Source organism: Rhinoderma darwinii, chromosome 1 (genome assembly GCF_050947455.1).
Source record: "Rhinoderma darwinii isolate aRhiDar2 chromosome 1, aRhiDar2.hap1, whole genome shotgun sequence".
Classification (NCBI taxonomy): Eukaryota; Metazoa; Chordata; class Amphibia; order Anura; family Rhinodermatidae; genus Rhinoderma; species Rhinoderma darwinii.
The window spans coordinates 483,564,574-483,585,596 of NC_134687.1; the positions used below are offsets into that span (position 1 = coordinate 483,564,574).

At 41.1% G+C, this 21,023-nt stretch overlaps 1 protein-coding gene across 2 annotated transcripts in view; it reads right to left on the reverse strand.

Annotated features, from left to right (window-relative positions):
* SH2B3 (SH2B adaptor protein 3) overlaps positions 1–21,023 on the reverse strand; it is a 191,306-nt gene that overhangs the window by 24,601 nt on the left and 145,682 nt on the right. For both annotated transcript variants that reach the window (XM_075854770.1, XM_075854769.1), the window contains 2 exons: positions 16,206–16,294; positions 10,057–10,151 (listed from right to left, as the gene is read on the reverse strand). In XM_075854770.1, coding sequence (XP_075710885.1) covers positions 10,057–10,151; positions 16,206–16,294 — 184 coding nt within the window. The remainder of the gene's footprint in view (positions 1–10,056; positions 10,152–16,205; positions 16,295–21,023) is intronic.

Sequence of the window (21,023 nt, forward strand, 5' to 3'; positions counted from 1 at the left end):
CAAACACAATACACGCCCAGTTGGAAATAAGAGAAAACACACTCCCAGTTGTCCATTAGAAAGGCTCATTTGCATAAATATAAAATTGCTCATAACTTGGCCAAAAATGATCGTTTTTCAAAAAAAACACGTTACAGTTATCTACATTGCAGCGCCAAATCACATGCAATAGGAGATAGGGATTTGATAATCTGGTGACAGAGCCTCTTTAAGGCTCAGAGCCCATTTTTCAAATCTGACATATTTCACTTTATGTGGTAATAACGTCGGAATGCTTAAACCTATCCAAGCGATTCTGAGATTGTTTTCTCATGACACTTTGGGCTTTATGTTAGTGGTAAAATTTGGACAATATATTCAGTGTTTATTGGTGAAAAATTGCAGAATGTAGAGAAAATTTATAAAAAATGGAATTTTTCAGAATTTAAATGCATCTGCTTGTAAAACAGATGGTTATACCACACAAAATAGTTACTAGTTCACATTTCCCATATGTCTACTTTAGATTGGCATTGTTTTTTGAACATGCTTTTATTTTTCTTGGACGTTACAAGGCTTAGAACATAAACAGCAATTTCTCATATTTTTAAGAAAATTTCAAAAGCCTTTTTTTTTTTAAGGTACCTGTTCGGTTCCGAGGAGGCTTTGAGGGGCCTTTGTATTAGAAACCCCCATAAAACACACCATTTTGAAAACTAGACCCCTCAAAGTATTCAAAACAGAATTTTGAAAGTTTATTTAACCCTTTAGGCATTTCACATGAATTAACGTAAAGTAGAGGTGAAATTTGCTAATTTCATTTTTCTTGCTGAATTTCAATTGTATTACATTTTTTTCTGTAACACAGAAGGTTTTACCAGAGAAACTACTAAATATGTATTGTCCAGATTCTGCAGTTTTTAGAAATGTCCCACATGTGTCTCTAGTGTGCTCGTGGACTAAAACACAAGCCCCAGAATCAAAGGACCTAGTACATTTTGAGGCCTCTTTTTTATTAGAATATATTTTAGGCAGCATGCCAGGTTTGAAGAGGTATTGAGGTGCCAAAACAGTAGGAATCCCCCAAAAGTGACACCATTTCGGAAACTACACCCCTCAAGGAATTAATGTATGGTTGTTGTTACCATTTTAACCCCACAGTTTTTACACAGCACGTATTTGAATTGGGCTGTGAAATGAAAAATGACATCTTATTGGAAAAAATGTCATTTTTTTAATCAAAATTTCTTATTTTCACAGGGAACAAAATACCCCATTTTGTTGCCCAATTTCTCCTGAGTGCAGCAATACCCCATTTGTGGCGATAAACTGCCGTTTGGGCCCATGGGAGGGCTCAGAAGGGAAGGAGCGCTGTGTGTTCTTTGGAGTGCAGATTTTACTGGATTGTTTTTCGGGTGCCATGTCGCATTTGCAGAGCCCTAGAGGTATCAAAGCAATGGAAACCCACCAGAAGGAACCCCATTTTGGAAACTACACCCCTCAAGGAATTAATTTATGGGTAATGTGACCATTTAGACCCCATAGTTTCTTCACAGAACTTATTTGAATTGGGCTGGGAATTAAAAATGTTTTTATTTTTTCAAATAATATGTAGTTTTAGCTCAAAATTTCTTATTTTCACAAGAAATAAAATACCCCATTTTGTTGCCCAATTTTTCCTGAGCGTGGCAATACCCCATTTGTGGTGATAAACTGCAGTTTGAGCCCATGGGAGGGCTCAGAAGGAAAGGACCACCATTTGGCCTACTGGGGATTTTCTGGTGCGAAGTCATGTATGCAGAAGCCCCTGAGGTACCAGTACAGTTGAAACCCCCAAGAAGTGACCCCATTTTAAAATCTACACCCCTTAAGGCATTCATCTAGAGGTGTAATGAGCATTTTGATCCCACAGGTATTGTGTAACAGATAATGCGCAGCAGATGATGCAGAGTGAGATTTGCAATTTTCTATACATATATGCCCTTTCAGTGTCCAATATATTGTGCCCAGCATGCGCCACCGGAGATATACACCCCATAAACCGTAATATGGGTTCTCCTGGGTACGGCAATACCCTACAAGTGGCTGTTATCAGCTGCCTGGGCACACAGCAAGGCTCAGAAGGGAAAGATGAGGAGGATAACCCGATGCGGAGTGTGTCAGGGTAGATTAAAAATCTAAGGGATCTATGATAAATTTTAAAACACGATCATACAGAACCCTGGTTTTTAAAAACATTTTAAAAACTACACCCTTAAGGCATTCATCTAGAGGTGTAGTGAGCATTTTGACCGGAGACATACACCCCATAAACTGTAATGTGGGTTCTCATGGGCATGGCAATACCCTCAATGTGGCTGTTATCAGCTGCCTGGGCACGTAGCAGGGCTCAGAAGGGAAAGACGAGGGGGGATAAGCTGTGCGGAGTGCATCAGGGTAAGTAAAACTGGAAAAGAGAGAGAGCCTCCAGCTCACCTTATACGCAGACTTGCACTGCTTATCGCGCTCGGATCCTCGTGTCGGCACACGGTATGGAGTAGAAGAAGAGAACAAAGATTGGATCCAGCGCTGGTGTGGATAAAAAGGAAACTTCTTCCAAGTTTTATTTAATTGTTTGAAAGCAAAATCGGCAGGATAATTTCCTAGTACAGAGGGAGGTTCAATGGAATTGATAGCCTACGCGTTTCAGGAAAAGTAAAACTGGGGTAGATTAAAAATCAAGGGATGTATGATACATTTTAAAATACTCTTTCATACAGAGCCTTAGTTTCTCGGGACACGTGTCACATTGGTATATTGTGTCCTTCCTTATCCCCCTCTTATAGCAGACCTTGCACCTCTTTTGACTTTTTCCCTTCTTGCCAGTTTGGGGAATTTCTCCTGGAAAGTGTTGCCCCGGTACGATGCGTGTGGCCTCGCTTCCAGAAGTACTGGGTGCCCCCCCCCCTTCTTGGTCCCTAAAAATTAGTTTCTTGATAACCACCTCTTGAAATTCCAGGAAAGTTCCCGTCTGGCCTGTACATCGACGTAGCACGTACGCATTGTACAATGCCATCGGTACGATATGCTCGGCCAGCTTCTCATACCACACCGCATGGCGCTGTAGGGCTTCAGGACTTGATCTGACAAGTCCACCCCTCCCATGTACCTATTATAGTCCAGGATGCAGTCTGGTTTGGGGGTCTCTGTACTGGTACCTTGTACAGGTACATGGGTACTGGTGTGGCCATGTAATGTTGTCAATACAAGGACATCTCTTTTGTCCTTGTACTTGACACACAATATGTTGCTGCTACAATGAGCCCTGCTCTCACCCCTTCTTGTTTGCCCAAGAAGAGTCTTAGGGAGGCCTCTCAGATTTCTTCTAGCAGTGCTGCATGCCGCAGTACTTCTGGAAGCGGGTGTAAAGGATCTGCCAGACACAACTTCAGTGTCGACGCCCATAGGTAATCAGTCTGCACCTGCTTCTATGTCTGTGAGACTGACTCCATCTTCCACCACCCAGGATGGCAGGCTTAGGAGTGGGAGAGCCTATCACAGCCTGGCCAGACGGAGCTAGCTCCCGCCCTCTGTCTATTTATACCTGCCTTTCCTGTTCCTCCTTTGCTTGTGATTCTTCTCTGTTGGTTTCCTGGCCCTGCTGCAGCTTCTTGAACTACTGATCCTCTGCTTGTGATTGACCTTGGCTTTACTGACCACTCTCATGCTCAGCGTTTTTGTACCTCGCTCATCTCCTGGCTTGACTCGGCTCGTTCACTTCGCTTGTTGCTCACGGTGTCCCCGTGGGCAACTTCCCAATTTCCCTGGCTTCTTTGTACCCTTGTCTGTTTGTCTGTCGTGCACCTATTGAGTGTAGGGACCGTCGCCCAGTTGTACCCCGTCGCCTAGGGCGGGTCGTTGCAAGTAGGCAGGGACTGAGTGGCGGGTAGATTAGGGCTTACTTGTCTGTTTCCCTACCCCGACATTACAGCGGGACACTTGGAGTGGGGCGCTGGTATAAAAATTATCCAGGTAGAGGTGGTAACCCTGGTCCAGCAGTGGGTGCACCAAATCCCACACAATTTTTGAATTAACTCCCAGTAAGGGGGGGGGGGCATTCTGGGGGTTGAATACTGGTGTCCTTCCCCTCATATATCCTAAATTTGTACATATACCCTGATGCATTCTCGCACAGCTTATACATCTTCACGCCATACCTTGCCCTCTTACTCGGCAGGTACTGGAGGAATTGAAGCCTCCATTTAAAATGTACCAAGGACACAATAGAAATACACTTCTTGGGGGTGTAAGCTTGGGAAAATCGGGCACTAAAACGGTCTAATAGGGGTCTCCGTTTATACAAACGGTCAAAACTGGGGTCATCTCGGGGTGGGCACTGCTCATTATCAATATAATGTAAGAAGCGAAGTATTGCCTCATTTTTTTATTTTTTTTAGGTTCCAGTTCAGTTCCGAAGTTGCTTTGAGGGGCCTTTGTTTTTTTTATTCTATTTGTTTACAGCGTTCACCGTGCACTATAAATGACACATTCACTTTATTCTGCGGGGCGATACGATTACGGCGATACCATATGTTAATCTTTTCTTTATGTCTTATGGCGTTTGCACAATAAAATACTTTTTGTAAAAAATCATTTACTTTGTGTTACCTTATTCTAAGAGCCAGAACTTTTTTATTTTTTCATCAAGAAAGCCGTGTGAGGACTTATTTTTTGCGTAATGAACTGTAGTTTCGATCAGTACCATTTTAGGTACATGCGACTTTTTGATCTCTTTTTATTCCATTTTTTGGGAGGTCAAGTGACCAAACAATTGTGATTCTGGTACGGTTTATTATTATTTTCTTTTACGGCGTTCACCGCGCGGGATAAATAACGAAATAATTTTGTAGTTCAGGTTGTTACGGACGCGGCGATACCAATTATGTATAGTTTATTTGTTTGTTTATATATTTTTATTAATAATAAGGGACTGATAAGGGAAAAAGGGTGATTTTTACTTTTATTACTTTTAAAACTTTTATTTTCTTATTTTTTTTACTTTATTACTTTGTCCAACTAGGGGCCTTGAGGGCAGGAGGCCCTGATCGCTATTCTAATACACTGCACTACATGCGTAGTGCAGTGTATTAGAACTGTCAGCTACTCACTGACAGCAAGCATAGTGGTTCCTGACTTTGTCAGGACCCACTAGGCTTCCGTCGATGGCATAGCCGGACACCATTGTTAGGTGTCCGGTTGCCATAGTCACCATCGCCGGCCGCTATCGTGTAGCAGGCCGGCGATGGTAGCTTAATCCTTAAAAAGCTGCGATCGATATTGAACGCGGCTTTTAAGGGGTTAATCAGCGGGGACATAGCGATCGGTACCCGCAATAGGAGCTGCGGCAACCGCTGTACAAGACAGCAGCTGTCACAGATCCTGTATGTGTCGGGAAGACGGTCGAAATGGCCGTTACTCCAGCGACGTACTATTCCGTCACTGAGCGCGAATGGGGCGGTCAGCATGACAGAATAGAACGTCGCTGAGCGTTAAGGGGTTAAGCAAGTTTGGGTGCAGTTACACGTGATATATTTGCCTTGTATTTCTGCAGCGTAAAAATACGCTGTGGAAAACTTCACAATGTAATCCTATGGCAAAAATATTTCTCAACACAAGCAACTGCAATATCTGACAAGTTGCCAAAATTTTTTCCCATAGCATTACATTGTGAAGTTTTCCGCAGCATATTTTTATACTGCGGAAATACGAGGTAACTACATCACATTAATAGGAGAAGCAGAAGAAAGGTCCAGCGACGTGAAGTGGGTAAAAGGAAATCCTAGTTTCCACTTTATTTAGGCAGTCTATGACAAATACAACACGGGAGCAAGAACGCAATATAGGTGGTCATCCAAAGGCAGATAATGAAAGCCAATCACATGATTTATTTTTTCCTGTGAAATTCCTAAAGTTTACAAAGTGTAGGCGAAATTTGTCAATTTCATTTTTTATTTGCAGATATTTAATTTGAATCCATTTATTTCAATAACACAGCAGGTGTAAACAGAGAACCCCAACTAAATATTTATTACAGAGATTCTGCAGTTTTTAGAAATATCCCATGTTTGGCCCTAATGTGCTACTTGATTGAAACACAATCTATAACCAATTTGCCAAGAGGCAAGAAAAAGCCCTTATTTTCCAACTACCTATATGACGAAATTTAAAAAAATATAACTTTCATTAATTCCAAATTGAGATAAAAAAATAACCAAAATATCTTTAAAATGACCAATGTGAAACGGACACTGAATAACTTGTGCGGCACAAAGCCTGAATATCAGTTTATTTAGTAGCAAGTAGTATCTATTAGTCTTAAATCAGCGGCTGCAGTATGCTGCATCGACTCCATCTGCTGTTATTAGTCTAACTGTCATCTAACACATTGTATTAAAACACGGTCAGCCCCCCGACATGTTTCGCTACAGATGTGGCATCTTCAGTGGTTCAGGGCTAATGAGCCTCATTAGCCTTTCGTTTATTAGGATGTTTTCCAGACACCATTTTATGTTTAAAGATGCCTTGAGGTGTTAAAACATAAGAATCACCCCCAACAAGTCTCCATTCTGGAATCTACACCCCTCAAGGAGTATATCTAGTGGTGTAGCGAGGATTTTGCCCCCACAGATAGGGTTTATTAAAATTGGGCCGTGTAGGTAGGGAGCACTATTTTGGCTTCTGGAGTGCAGATATTGCTGAAATGGATTTCTGACACCGTTTTACATTTGCAAAGCCCCTGAGGTACCAGTACAGTGGAAACCCCAAAAAGTAACCCCATTTTGCAAACTACACTTCTTAAAAAACCTAGTGGTGTAGTGAGCATTCTGACCCCACAGGTGTTTCAGCAAATTTATTAGAATTGGTACATATTATTGGAAAAAATTAATTTTTCTATTTTTATGTCGTTTTGTGCTTAGAATTTTATTTTTCACAAAGACTATAAGAGAAAAAACACCCCAACATTTATTACACAGTTACTCCCAAGTATGGCAATACCCCTTATGTAGTCAAAAATTTATATTTGGGCACAAAGCACGGCCCAGAACGGAAGGAGCGCCATTTGGCTTTTGGAGCTCAGATTTTGCTGGAATGGTTTTCTGATGCAATGTCGCATTTGCAAAGCCCTTGAGGTACCAGTACAAAGGAAACCCCTAAAAAATTAGCACTTTTAGTAAACTACACCTCTCAAGGAATTCATCTTGGGTGTAGTGAGTATTTTGACCCACAGATGTTTCAGGAGAATTTATTAAAATTGGGCTGTAAAAATTGAAATTTAAATTTTTTCAAATAATATGTAGCTTTAGTACAATAGTTTTCATTTTCACAAGGAATACAGGTGAAAAGGCAGAATAGAATAGTTACGCAATTTCTCCTGAGTGAGGCAATACCTAATAAGTGGTTGTAATTTGCGGTTTGGACACACGGCAGGGCTCAAAATTGAAAGAGCACAATTTGGCTTCTGCAGTGCAGATTGTACGAATATGGTTTTCGAACGCTATGTTGCACTGCCCTAAGATACCGGTACAGTGAGAACCCCTGAGAAATAACCCCTTTTTGGAAACTACAACCCTCAAGAAATTCATTTAAAAGTGTAGTGAACATATTGACCCCAAAGGTGTAAATTAGTGTTAAGAGCATGTTGTAGATTGAAAATTGGAATTTTTCTCACAGATATACCATTTCAGAGCGCAATATGTTGTGCCCAGATTAGGTCACTGGAGACATACACCCCATAAATAGTTACAGGGTTTCTCCAGGTTGGGGGCTGTTTTTTTATATTGATGACCAATCCACAGGATACCTGGACCCCGCACCGATCAGCTGTTCCGTCTGCTTCCAGGTGCCGGAAGCATAAGGCTCCAACCACTATATAACGGCCATCCTGCACATGGTGGGCCGATGAGGTACTGAGGTAGCTAACTCAGTTAATCACTTAGATGCCATGGTCGTTATTGACTGCGGCATCTAAGGTGTTAAACAGGCGCGATCAGAGGTGTCTCCGATCCCGGCCGTTAGTTAAAGAGGCTCTGTCATCAGATTTTGCAACCCCTATCTGCTATTGCAGCAGATAGGCGCTGCAATGTAGATTACAGTAACGTTTTTATTTTAAAAAAACGAGCATTTTTGGCCAAGTTATGACCATTTTTGTATTTATGCAAATGAGGCTTGCAAAAGTACAACTGGGCGTGTTGAAAAGTAAAAGTACAACTGGGCGTGTATTATGTGCGTACATCGGGGCGTTTTTACTACTTTTACTAGCTGGGCGTTCTGACGAGAAGTATCATCCACTTCTCTTCAGAACGCCCAGCTTCTGGCAGATCACGCTGTGACGTCACTTCCCCAGGTCCTGCATCGTGTCAGACGAGCGAGGACACATCGGCACCAGAGGCTACAGTTGATTCTGCAGCAGCATCAGCGTTTGCAGGTAAGTAGCTACATCGACTTACCTGCAAACGCCGATGCTGCTGCAGAATCATCTGTAGCCTCTGGTGCCGATGTGTCCTCGCTCGTCTGACACGATGCAGGACCTGTGAGTGACGTCACAGATCTGCACTGCCAGAAGCTGGGCGTTCTGAAGAGAAGTGGATGATACTTCTCATCAGAAAGCCCAGCTAGTAAAAGAAGTAAAAACGCCCCGATGTACGCACATAATACACGCCCAGTTGTACTTTTACTTTTCAACACGCCCAGTTGTACTTTTGCAAGCCTCATTTGCATAAATACAAAAATGGTCATAACTTGGCCAAAAATGCTCGTTTTAAAAAAAATAAAAACGTTACTGTAATCTACATTGCAGCGCCGATCTGCTGCAATAGCAGATAGGGGTTGCAAAATCTGGTGACAGAGCATCTTTAAAGGCCGTTTAGTATTTTTTTTCCAAAAATAAAGTACTTGATCAGAGCAAAAAAGGGATTATTTATTTTATTACTTGAAACTTTCATTTATTTATTTTTCCAAAACAATTTTTTTTTTTTTTTACTTCTACAATGGGACTTGAAGGCCTGATATTCTGATCGTCTGTACAATACACTGCACTACTTATGTCATTATAACGGTCAGCTTCAGGCAGCCTATTAAGCCCTGTCGTTGGCAGGGCCTAATAGGCTTCCGTACATGGCAAAACAAGAGAACATTATTAGGCCTCCAGTTGCCATAGCAACCAATCAGCACAACGCGATCACTCGCGGCGTGCAAATGGGGTACTGAGGGAGCTCCCACCCTCTGTCAAATACTTAGATGCTGTGGTCAATAGCGACTGTGGCATCTAAGGGTTTGAATGCCTGCGACCGGAGCTTGCTCCGATTCCGGCAGTTAGAGGGTATTAGCTGTGTAATACAGCCGACATCTGCAAGTGATGGCGTGGGCACATCTCCTGCACCCGCACCATCACGTACTACATACTATTACGTCAGTTTGCGAGAACGACCCACAAAACATGGCGTAATAGTATGTCATCGGGCGGTAAGGGGTTAAATCTTTAGCCTCAATAAATGGAATGATCATTTAATAGCTGAATTTCGTATTTACTCTTGCTGTCTTTATCTTAAATTAAAATGTGTTGGGATGATCTGAAACATTTAAATGTGAGATATTAGCAAAAATAGAAGTGAGGGGCAAATACTTTTTCACAGCACTGTAAATGTGAGTTGGATTTTTTTTTAAATCCTTTCTAAGATGGATCTATGTCCTGTTTTTGAGATACAGTTCATAAATGCAAACTGAGATGCTGAAATGTGCCACCTAATTTGGTACAAAGATTGGGAACGATGGAGGAAACTAAAGTAGCCCAGGAAAACTCACGAACACACAGGGGAACGTGCAAATTGCAAATAGTGTTTAAAACTATTTGACTGGTGCGTTTTCTCTCTACAATTCTGTATCTTTTAGTAGAAACTTAATGGGAAATATCAAAATTGTAGATAGCCCCAGGTGGATGTTAGGAGGGTGGAGGAATGATATTCCTGTAAGCAGAAAAAAATCCCTGAAATCCTCCCATCAAGATAAAGGACACATACTACTCGCAAGGCAGGAACAAACCTTGGTGAATAGAATCTGTGCTGCCACTATTGGCATTCTGCGATGCTGGATCTGAAGAAGAAGACACCTGCATCTCTCCATCAGCCTCCTCTGTCCTAAAATAAAGAAATTCAATTTTAGAATTCATAGAGATCAAGTACATTAACATTTAGGCCCTGTTCACACTGAGATTTTTGGCGCTGGTTTCGACGTGGAAACTGCATAGGATACCGCTACAAAAAAAGGAATTTTGAGGCCGATTTTTCTGCCTGCAAAAAACTCTGTGTGAACGGAACCTTAGACAGTAAATATGTCACAGTAATGAAAAGACAGTGAGAGAAAAAAAATATATCTCAGAGTTTATGCCTCGGATATCTGCTGTGTGTACGGGCCTAACAGGTGGCAAGATCAATGGGAATGTGTACCAGGAACCCCCACTGAATGTTAGACCCTTCATTTCATGAAATGTTTGTGTTACTTTTTGTTTCTTTAAGAATCAGTTAGTGGAATTGTTCTTGATCAATTTCTATATAGGTGACCACACGTGAACTACCCATAAAAACCTCACACCTACAGATTTTTGTTATACAATTGCACATCTGGCCTTTGCAGAAAAATAATGGAGGAGTGGTACAAACTCCAACAAAGTGGAAGATTTTTTTAAGCCTTTTACGCCAGTTTTCTGGTAAAAAGAAAAAGTTGATGTCTTTGAGGAATGGCTACTTTATGCAAAAATGTTCGACTTTTTTCAAGTTTATGCGTTTATGCCACACTTGCTGATTACTAAAAGGTATTTCGAAAGCATAGCCTGGAGAAGGCTTCACTGAAATATAAAGCGCACTACAAAGCCCGCAAATAATACGATTTTTCGGGGCGTGTTTACTTCTTTTACTAGCTGGGCATTCTGACGAGAAGTATCATCCACTTCTCTACACAATGCCCAGCTTCTGGCAGTGCACAGACACAGCGTGTTCTCGCGAGATCACGCTGTGACGTCACTCACTTCCTGCCCCAGGTCCTGCATCGTATCGGACGAGCGAGGACACATCGGCACCAGAGGCTACAGTTGATTCTGCAGCAGCATCGGCGTTTGCAGGTAAGTCGATGTAGCTACTTACCTGCAAACGCTGATGCTGCTGCAGAATCAACTGTAGCCTCTGGTGCCGATGTGGCCGACACGATGCAGGACCTGGGGCAGGAAGTGAGTGACATCACAGCGTGATCTCTCGAGAACACGCTGTGTGTCTGCACTGCCAGAAGCTGGGCGTTCTGAAGAGAAGTGGATGATACTTCTCGTCAGAACGCCCAGCTAGTAAAAGTAGTAAACACGCCCCGATGTACGCACATAATACACGCCCAGTTGGACTTTTGCAAGCCTCATTTGCATAAATACAAAAATGGTCATAACTTGGCCAAAAATGCTCGTTTAAAAAAAAATAAAAACGTTACTGTAATCTACATTGCAGCGCCGATCTGCTGCAATAGCAGATAGGGGTTGCAAAATCTGGTGACAGAGCCTCTTTAAGGCAATACATTCTGCGTGTCAGGTATGTATTAATGACTGAGCATCTACTGCACAGACAAACTGTGTTGATGTCACAAAAAATATCTAAGGCCCCCTTCATACCACTTTTGCGTTCGCATCTGATGCTCTGGCAGGGGACTCCAGCATTATAACATTCCTGACATCACTGCCCATGTATGGACAGTGACATCAGGGACCTCCAGTGCCAATTCCAATGCGCTGGCTGGGGACTTTGACATCGTAGAGCTCTTGACATCATTGTCCATATACGTATGGACAGTCACATCAAGGGCTTCATCAGAGCCAGAGTCCCCAGCCAGAGCGCTTTCGATGCTATGGTGGGAACTCCGACATTGTAGCTCCTGTCCATACATGGATACGTCAGAAGCTTCCCTGGGCACAGAACTTCAGGTTTGGGCTACGTTTCCCACTGTATGCATATACAGCGGGATACGTTGCAGCCTTCTGTTGTAGGCATACATCTAAAGTTCTACCGACGTATACCTCTGACGGAAGGCAAAAACATCATGTATAGGGGTTCTTATACTGGTGCTTGTGGGATGGGAGAGGTGTGTGTAATTTTTTAATAGTTTTATTATTTTTTCTTTATTATTTTTTACATTTTGCTATATTTGTATATTCATTTATTTGTGTTTTACTATGGAGCCACAGGTTAGCAATAAACACATGATCTATTTGTTCCCTGCTGTCCCCATATACAGATCACTGATAACAGCGATCTAATGAGAACAGCCCATTAGATCACCGTTACCAGCTATGTGTATACACAGATATGTAGAGAAGTCACTGATCAATATGAGCATTGTATTCAGGGGTTTTTAGTGACAGATAATTGATTATCAGTTCCCTGTCATAGTACAGTATCAATGTTGTAGTCCGCAAAGCTATCAATGGCAGCACATAAATTCCGCATTTGCAGTAGCAGTAAAGTCGATGAGATTCACAAAATCTCATGCCAACGCGGCAGAAAAAAATGCAGCGTAAATTTTAATAAATCGACCTGCAGTGCAGCATTTAACTGGTTGCCGACACAGGACGAGAATACTCCGTCATGAGCGGCGGGTACTTAGCGCATCAGGACGAGTATTCTCGTCCTGCGTTGCAGCCAGTATCCGCGCGCCACGATGAACGGGGCAGCGGCTGTAATATACAGCCGCAGCCCTGCTCTATCGGCGGATCGCGGCGTTCAAAGTAAATTAGAGGAGGGGGGATGCCCTTTTATCGCGTCACAGAAAATCCCTGTGAATCGATCAATGGCTATACCTGGTATGGGCAGACAGCCCAGGGTACATTGAAGAACCCAGGGCAGTCTGACCATATTTCCTGTCGTTAGGGCATACTTAGGTATGTCCTAAGAACTGCCTGTGCACAATCAGTACACAGGCTAATGTACTGGCATATAGATATATGCCAGTACATTAATGTTCATAATCAAAATAAAAAATCCCTTTATGGGATTTAAAAAAAAAAGTTAAATTAAAATGTAAAAAAAAAAGTTTTGTTAAATAGAAATAATTTAAAAAAAAAAAAAATACACAGAAACACACATTTTTAACAATAAATAAACTTTTCAAAATATAAGTCCCAAAACATGAAATAATATAAGCATATTTGGTATTGCCACGTCCGTAACAACCTGTACAATAAATGTATAATGGTGTATGGTGTAAAAAAATAAAACTACAGTGGAACTGCTTTCTTTTTCTACGTTTTTGCCAAAATAAAAATTTATAGAAATTAAACGATAATCTAAATGTACCAAAAAAATGGTACCTACATAAAAGGACAAGTTCTCAAGCAAAAAACAAAGTCTCATACAGCTACGTTGGACAAAAAATGAAAAAGTTATAAGCGTCGGGATGCAGAGAGCGAAATATAAAAAAAATTGTTCGGTCCTCAAGGTCAAAACTGGCCGTGTCCTTAACCGGTTAATGTGGTGCGGTTTTCGGACGGAATGTACTGCGGGTTCCAGGTCTGATATGCTGCGTGGTTTTTACGCAGCTTATGCGTCCCGTGGGAATCCGACCTAAGGGGACTCTGGCACAGGAACCATGCCAATAAATTGTTAACTTACATGGCATGGATGGAAAGGGATTAAAGAGGCTCTGTCACCAGATTTTGCAACCCCTATCTGCTATTGCAGCAGATCGGCGCTGCAATGTAGATTACAGTAACGTTTTTATTTTTAAAAAACGAGCATTTTTGGCCAAGTTATGACCATTTTCGTATTTATGCAAATGAGGCTTGCAAAAGTACAAGTGGGCGTGTTGAAAAGTAAAAATCCAAGTGGGCGTGTATTATGTGCGTACATCGGGGCGTTTTTAATACTTTTACTAGCTGGGCGTTCTGATGAGAAGTATCATCCACTTCTCTTCACAACGCCCAGCTTCTGGCAGTGCAGACACAGCGTGTTCTCGAGAGATCACGCTGTGACGTCACTCACAGGTCCTGCATCGTGTCAGACGAGCGAGGACACCGGCACCAGAGGCTACAGATGATTCTGCAGCAGCATCGGCGTTTGCAGGTAAGTCGATGTAGCTACTTACCTGCAAATGCTGATGCTGCTGCAGAATCAACTGTAGCCTCTGGTGCCGATGTGTCCTCGCTCGTCCGACACGATGCAGGACCTGGGGCAGGAAGTGAGTGACGACACAGCGTGATCTCTCGAGAACACGGCTGTGTCTGCACTGCCAGAAGCTGGGCGTTGTGAAGAGAAGTGGATGATACTTCTCCTCAGAACGCCCAGCTAGTAATAGTAGTAAACACACCCCGATGTACGCACATAATACACGCCCAGTTGTACTTTTACTTTTCAACACGCCCAGTTGTACTTTTGCAAGCCTCATTTGCATAAATACGAAAATGGTCATAACTTGGCCAAAAATGCTCGTTTTTTAAAAATAAAAACGTTACTCTTATCTACATTGCAGCGCCGATCTGCTGCAATAGCAGATAGGGGTTGCAAAATCTGGTGACAGAGCCTCTTTAAGTTAAAGTGACACTGACCCGCCAAAGTTTGAAATCTGTGGCAGGAGCTGCAGCCTTAAAGAGGGTAGTCCCGTTGCCAACTGTACAATATCCAGAGTCACTAATACAGAATTGCAATAGCGGCTTTGAGTGTCGTGTGGTTGCCTCAGAGCAGTATCTCCTGCCACCGACTGAAAATTCTTTGGCTACTAGTTCAAAGCCGTGTCACTTAAGGCGGTAATTTAATGTTAAACGCATTAACAGTGCATTTAATTCCACATGGAAACCGGGACAATAAGGCATTGGAATAAAAATAAAAAAAAGAGGGAATTTGATGTAGCATAACATTAATAACAAATAGATGTAACACAGTAATGAGCGGTAAGCAGAATATGCTATTTTTACTTTATTTTTAAGGCTACAAGCTGCAAACTATTGCTCTGCCTCGGAGCTGTGCAACTGAAGACATGAGACGTCACCTGACAGACGGGCTACGAATAAGCACCGGAAAACATACTCATTCATGGAAATTCAAGGAAAGGGGAACAGAGCTGGAGGAGGACAAGCTCTGGAAATCACACAATGATTAATTGCTAACAAAGTTCTTGGTATTTCAATAACAGGAAAAGCCTTTCAGCATAGCGCTGGAGGAAGAACCATATGCAAACCCTACAGGTCAACATGCACTTCCTCTGCTTCCTGCTTCAGAAACAACAATGATCACCCACACAGCCAATCACACATGCAACGCACCACAGCAGCAGGTCACGGACCCAATTCATGCATTATACCTGACCCCAAGCATATCTTTAACCCATGCACATCAGAGCTGCCACAGGTAAATAGCGCTCTCCAAGGAACACAGCTAGACTTTGACCATATATAGTCCAATAAATGTATACACACACACACGAAGGATAGGCCATCAATATTGAAGTCCCGGGAAATATAGCTTAATTTAGTATGCAAGTACAATTTAATACACTGTTTCTTGTGCTGAATAAAATATGGAACTTAACACTAAAAATAGAAAAAGACCATGGGGGGGGGGGGGATCTCAACTTTTCTACGCCAGAAACTCAAATCTATATGCGCTATAATTTACAGCAGTTGCTGGCGTAAATTATAGTACATTTTTCAGGCCATGGGTGGCCGCTCCGGCTAAGCCCCACCCTTAAAAAAAATGTGGCAAAGCCGGCACAAAAATCAAAGAGTCACAACATTTTTGCACAAGAAGTTTTTGTGCGAATGGCTGTTTTTCTAGGTTAGAAAACTGGTGTAAAGTGTTTAATAAAATCCTCTCGTTACGTTCTGAGGGGGGAAACACAAGATCACCGGGGGCGCCATAACAAGTATGTAACAGTAACATCTAGACACAGGAGCATTGTTTGTTTTTTAATTGATTCCAAATGAAAAATGATTGTTTTGCATGATCTAATAGAGAAGTGTAAGATTTAATCGTGGGACAACCTCTTTAAGAAGGTTCACTAGAGGAGCTTTAGAAGAACATAAAAACCTCATCATTCTAATAAGATCAGTGAGGTCATGTTATATTGCTAGAGCGCTTGTCTGGCAATTCTGAAAGGTTTGTTTTGTGTTTAGTTAAAACTGGGAAAAAAAGAAGAGCTGCCACCATAAAACAAAGTGGATCGCCTACCCGCAGTTCATGCACTCTTTGATTTCTGAAGTCCAGGAATTTAGCTGCTGGTCATCTACAACTTCAAAAACAACTTCAGTTGTATTAACCTAAAAAACATAGAAAAACAGGAAAAAAGATAAAAATCACAAAACATTTTTAATTCTGGATGAAACAACACAAAGGCTCGCTTTGAAATGTGTTTATCCACATCTAAAAGGGCTTTCTATGTCAGTGTGTGAGAACGGATTCTGTATTGTAATGACTGCTTATTCTCCTTAGGGCTGTTAGTACACATTTCCTAATCTTAAACATGTTGGAAAACTATTTTGAAAGACATTTGCTATTTGAATTAGTCAAAACATCTGTTTTCACTCATGAACCGGCATAACTATTGTTATTGTCCATTCTATGTGATGTCTACCTACAAGACGATAAATATCTGTTGAGGGAAAACGCCTTCGTTGTACGTCACGAACAATGGTATGAAAGGGGCAGATAATAAGATAATAGGCATGTCTCAGACTTCCAAAGAAGCTCTCCATAGCAAAGTCTGAGACTGCAGCAGCCAACTTGGAGAGTGGAAAACAGAGTACCAGAACACAGGAATGGAGGCCGGATCATTCCGGAGTGGGGCAGCAGTCAAGTGGACTATACATTTCCAATGTATAGTCAATTTTTTATTTTATTTTTTAACTGGAGGGTCGCTTTAAGCTAAGCCTGCTAACGTGTCTCTTCTAAAACTACCGGTTTATTTCGAGGCAATAGTTCTCCCCGATATCGTATCATATTTTCCCCAATGGCCGCTTTTTCGAGTATATTATTAGGACATCCTATCTCCTTCAGTTATTCGGTTCTGATGGTTTAGAATAACTTATTACGGATTCCCTTTCACATTTATCCTTTAATGATTTCAGGCCATGTATGGCCAAATGTGGACGGAACGTGTAGGGATCAGAATGTAGTTATTATTAATAGGGTTAGTTTTTCTCAAGTGGGACATGTGGTTAGCAAAGGTGACCACAACAAGAGCCTTTTTTAGGGACGGTATGCATGTTACCAGGTAGTGGTCAAATTGTATGGGAGTGGGTTTTTTGTTGTTGTTTTTTCCCAGTACTTACTTTTTTTCCCTTTCTTATTGTATAACTATATAAGAGGTGTCTTGTTGCGGTCCGTATGTCAAACTTTAAGTGACATGCTCGATCTCACCTTTTATCAATAAGGAAGGCACGCTACTTGTTTCTCTGTGTTCCTACATGCCTATTGTCTGCTCACTATCATTTTGTTTCATAAAAGTTTAGTTTCATTTATTAAAATTTGTTTTATCAGTACCCTTTTCAGTGATAAATACTTGTCACAAGACAATATGGTTCAAATAAAAAAAATTTTTTTTTATTTCTAAACAAATCAGCACTTTAGAGGGGTTTCACAATGTAACCACATTCTGTTACAATGAATATAACAATTTTAGCACAAAGTTGAGTATTCATTGACACAAACTAATATAAAAAGGTGTAAATGACTGTGTTCTCGGACTAAAATTACAATGCATAAACAGATACCTTTCAATTTTATTCACAGACTTATCACAACACAAACACGGGCCTACAGTAATACACGGTATCAACTTCCAAGCACAAGTACTGATTACCGGGGAATGACGGGGAAGGAAAAAATACACATTGGGATGTTTAGATGTTTTTTTTGTTTTTTTTTGTTAAATCCTAAAATCGGCACTGCTTTCTGTAGGCTAGGTCTTAATCCCCTAACTTCCACTTATTATATTATTACATCCTGCCATTGCAGGTACCAAATTCCATCTGTAGTAACTTACAGCTGGGCTACGAGCGGTCAGACTATTCACAGCATTCATCTAGCTTCCTGATGTAGAGGCAGAAAGCTCTGTGGATAAAACCTTCCTGCCCTTAGCCCTCTGGCTCTCCTAGCTAGTCCCTCCATTATTGTTCCTGTTATGCTTTAACCCTTCCAGTTCCAGCCCACCACTCTTACCCTTTCAGTCCCTCGCTACCCTCGTACTGCAACTCGATACCACTATTGCCCTACTTCATCAAAATAATTTAACGGTTTCAGTTTATGTTTGACGTAATTTAATGATTTGATTTTTTTTTTTATTAATTAAACATCCCAAAAACAAGTCGTGTGAACCTGGCTTTACTGTGTAATCTGGGCGAGTCATTGCTGTTTTTTTAATTTTTGTAGCTGGCTTCTATACCATGGCCAGACATGTATTAAGCTATTGGCTTTGGATGTAGTTGCTGTCTGGACCACCACTTTAATATTGATTAAAGGGTAACTAAAACTTTTTTTTACAAACTTTGACATGTCATAGGGACATGTCAAAAGTTTTGATCGGTGAGGATCCAAGCACTGAGACCCCCATCGATCGCTAAAACAAAGCAGCAGTGAGCGCTGTGCCGATTTGTTTCTGCTCTGCTTTCCTCGGAAAGCCAAGTGAGCGGTATACGGGCTCATTAACTTTCTATTGAGCCCATACACTAATTGCTCGGTTTCCCGAGAAAAGCCAATCAGAAATGGAGCAGCACAGTGCCCACCCGAGCGTTTCCGCCGCTTCGTTTTAGCGATCGGTAGGTGTCTCATTGCTCAGACCCCCACCAATGAAAACTTGAGACATGTCAAGAGTTTTTTTTAAAGTTGAATTACCTTAACTACATAAAAAGTTAATGCTGTTTCCAGCACTACGGTTATTGGATATTCCCAATATTGATGTACAGTCATTATGATTGCTAGGAAAATATTATATTAAAATGGCATCAAACTAGACTGATTTTAGAAACATATTATTCTAATAATCATTTATGAAGTCCAATATTTCTGGTAGCACGGTACAGTCTCAGGATTATACAGAGGGTACAGGCACATGGTGTCATTTTGTGGGATTTATATCAGGATATATGAAAGCTGGCAAATTCTGATTTTTGAATTACTTCCCTGGGATTTTTTATTTTTATTGTGCACAATGATATTCATCCCTTTTTCTCAGAGAGAGAGAAAGAGAGAGAGAGAGAGAGAAATAGAGAGAAAGAGAGAGAGAGAAAGAGAGTGAGAGGACAAAGGGAAATAAGTGAGTGAAGAAACTAGAGGAATTTTCTTTGTGTACACCCTAAACTATTCTAGAATAGTAACGTTTGATTTTGATACCTCACATAGGAACACCAGCCAAGATGGGAAATCAGCACGACTGATGAGAAATGTTAAGAATCAGATGATTCAGAAAAAGAAAGACTACCAGTGTCCTCATATGTTTATTGACAAACACACATACTGAGTCTCCGGTATCAAATCTAGTGCAGACAAAAAGTGAAGCCTTTCCACGCTTAGATGAGATTTTTACTCAATTTGGTAAATTATCTAATTTCAAAATCAATTCGGGGAAATCAGAAGCACTATGTATTTCTTGTCCCCAAACTCTTTTAATGTCACCTAAACGTATATCACCTTTCCCATTATGCGTAGATCATATTAAGTATTTAGGAATAAACTTGACTCCCTCTCCTGAACTCTGGTAACATAGCAATTATGTGCCATTACTTACCAGTATCCAATCCACTATTTCCTCTTGGCAAATGCCATAGATTTCTTGGAATGCTAGATCGAACTTACTTAAGATGATCATTCTTCCTAAACTCCTCTACCTTTTCCAAGCTCTACCAATTCCCCTTCATCGGGCCTTTTTTACAACTATAAAACGTTTCTTCTCTACATATATTAGGAATATTACCAAACCCAGAATTGCCTTTTGCACCCTCACCCTCCCTAAACGGTCCAGATGTATTGGACTTCCAGATATTGAAACTTATTATCGGTCTGTACAATTAGCTCGGATAATAGAGTGATTCGACCGTTCATCTCCTTAACTTAATGTCCCCATGCAGAAAGCAACAATAGATATTCCGTTGACCTCCCTTTTGTGGCTTGACTCTCATAAAGCAACTCCATTTCTAGCAAGTAATTCGCTTACTTTAGCATCTTTTCAAACTTGGATAAATAAAGGAGAGTTGCAGCCATTGCACCAAATTCCGTCCCCTTTGATGTCACTTAGAGACATAGTATTATCTCAAAGCCAAATTCAAAAAAGACTGACCAGCCTTACCAAACAAAGCATCATGCAGCACTTACAATTCCATTTTGAAAGATGGGGCCATCCCCACATACCAAGAATTGAAAACACACCCAAGTTTTTCTTCCCTCAATTTTCTATCCTATTATCTCAAATGATCTTGATCGCCCAGTGTCCTGGCTGGAGAGGCTTCTTCTCCTCCGACAACCGCCTAAAAAATGAATATCTCTTTTTATATAATAATCTCATCAAACTGAGATCTACAGCTCAACCTACCTTTCTTAAATCCTGGGAATTGGAATTACATACAACTTTTACTAAAGTTGAGGTAGAAAAGATATACAGAAACTTTGTGGATCTACAGGTGTATTAAACTACAACAATCTTCATACCAACTAAATACTAGATGGTATAAGACCTCCTGGGTTCTACATAAAATTTGTACGGATATTTCACCCACTTGTTTGAGATGTAATAAAGCCCCGGGTACCTACCTCCACATATGGTGGGAATGTGAAAAAATTGTCTCTTAGTGGGATCAAATACAAACTTTACTAAATTCCATTACCCGTTCCTCCATTATTATAACTACTCACTTACTATTTTTGAATATAAGGCCAACTTTCCCTACAGGTATGTCCAACGAGCAATGGCTACAACTTGTCAGTACAGCTAAGGCGCTAATACCTCTTTATTGGAAGTCAGATGTGGCTCCACCAAACAGCCATTGGCTTAGAAAG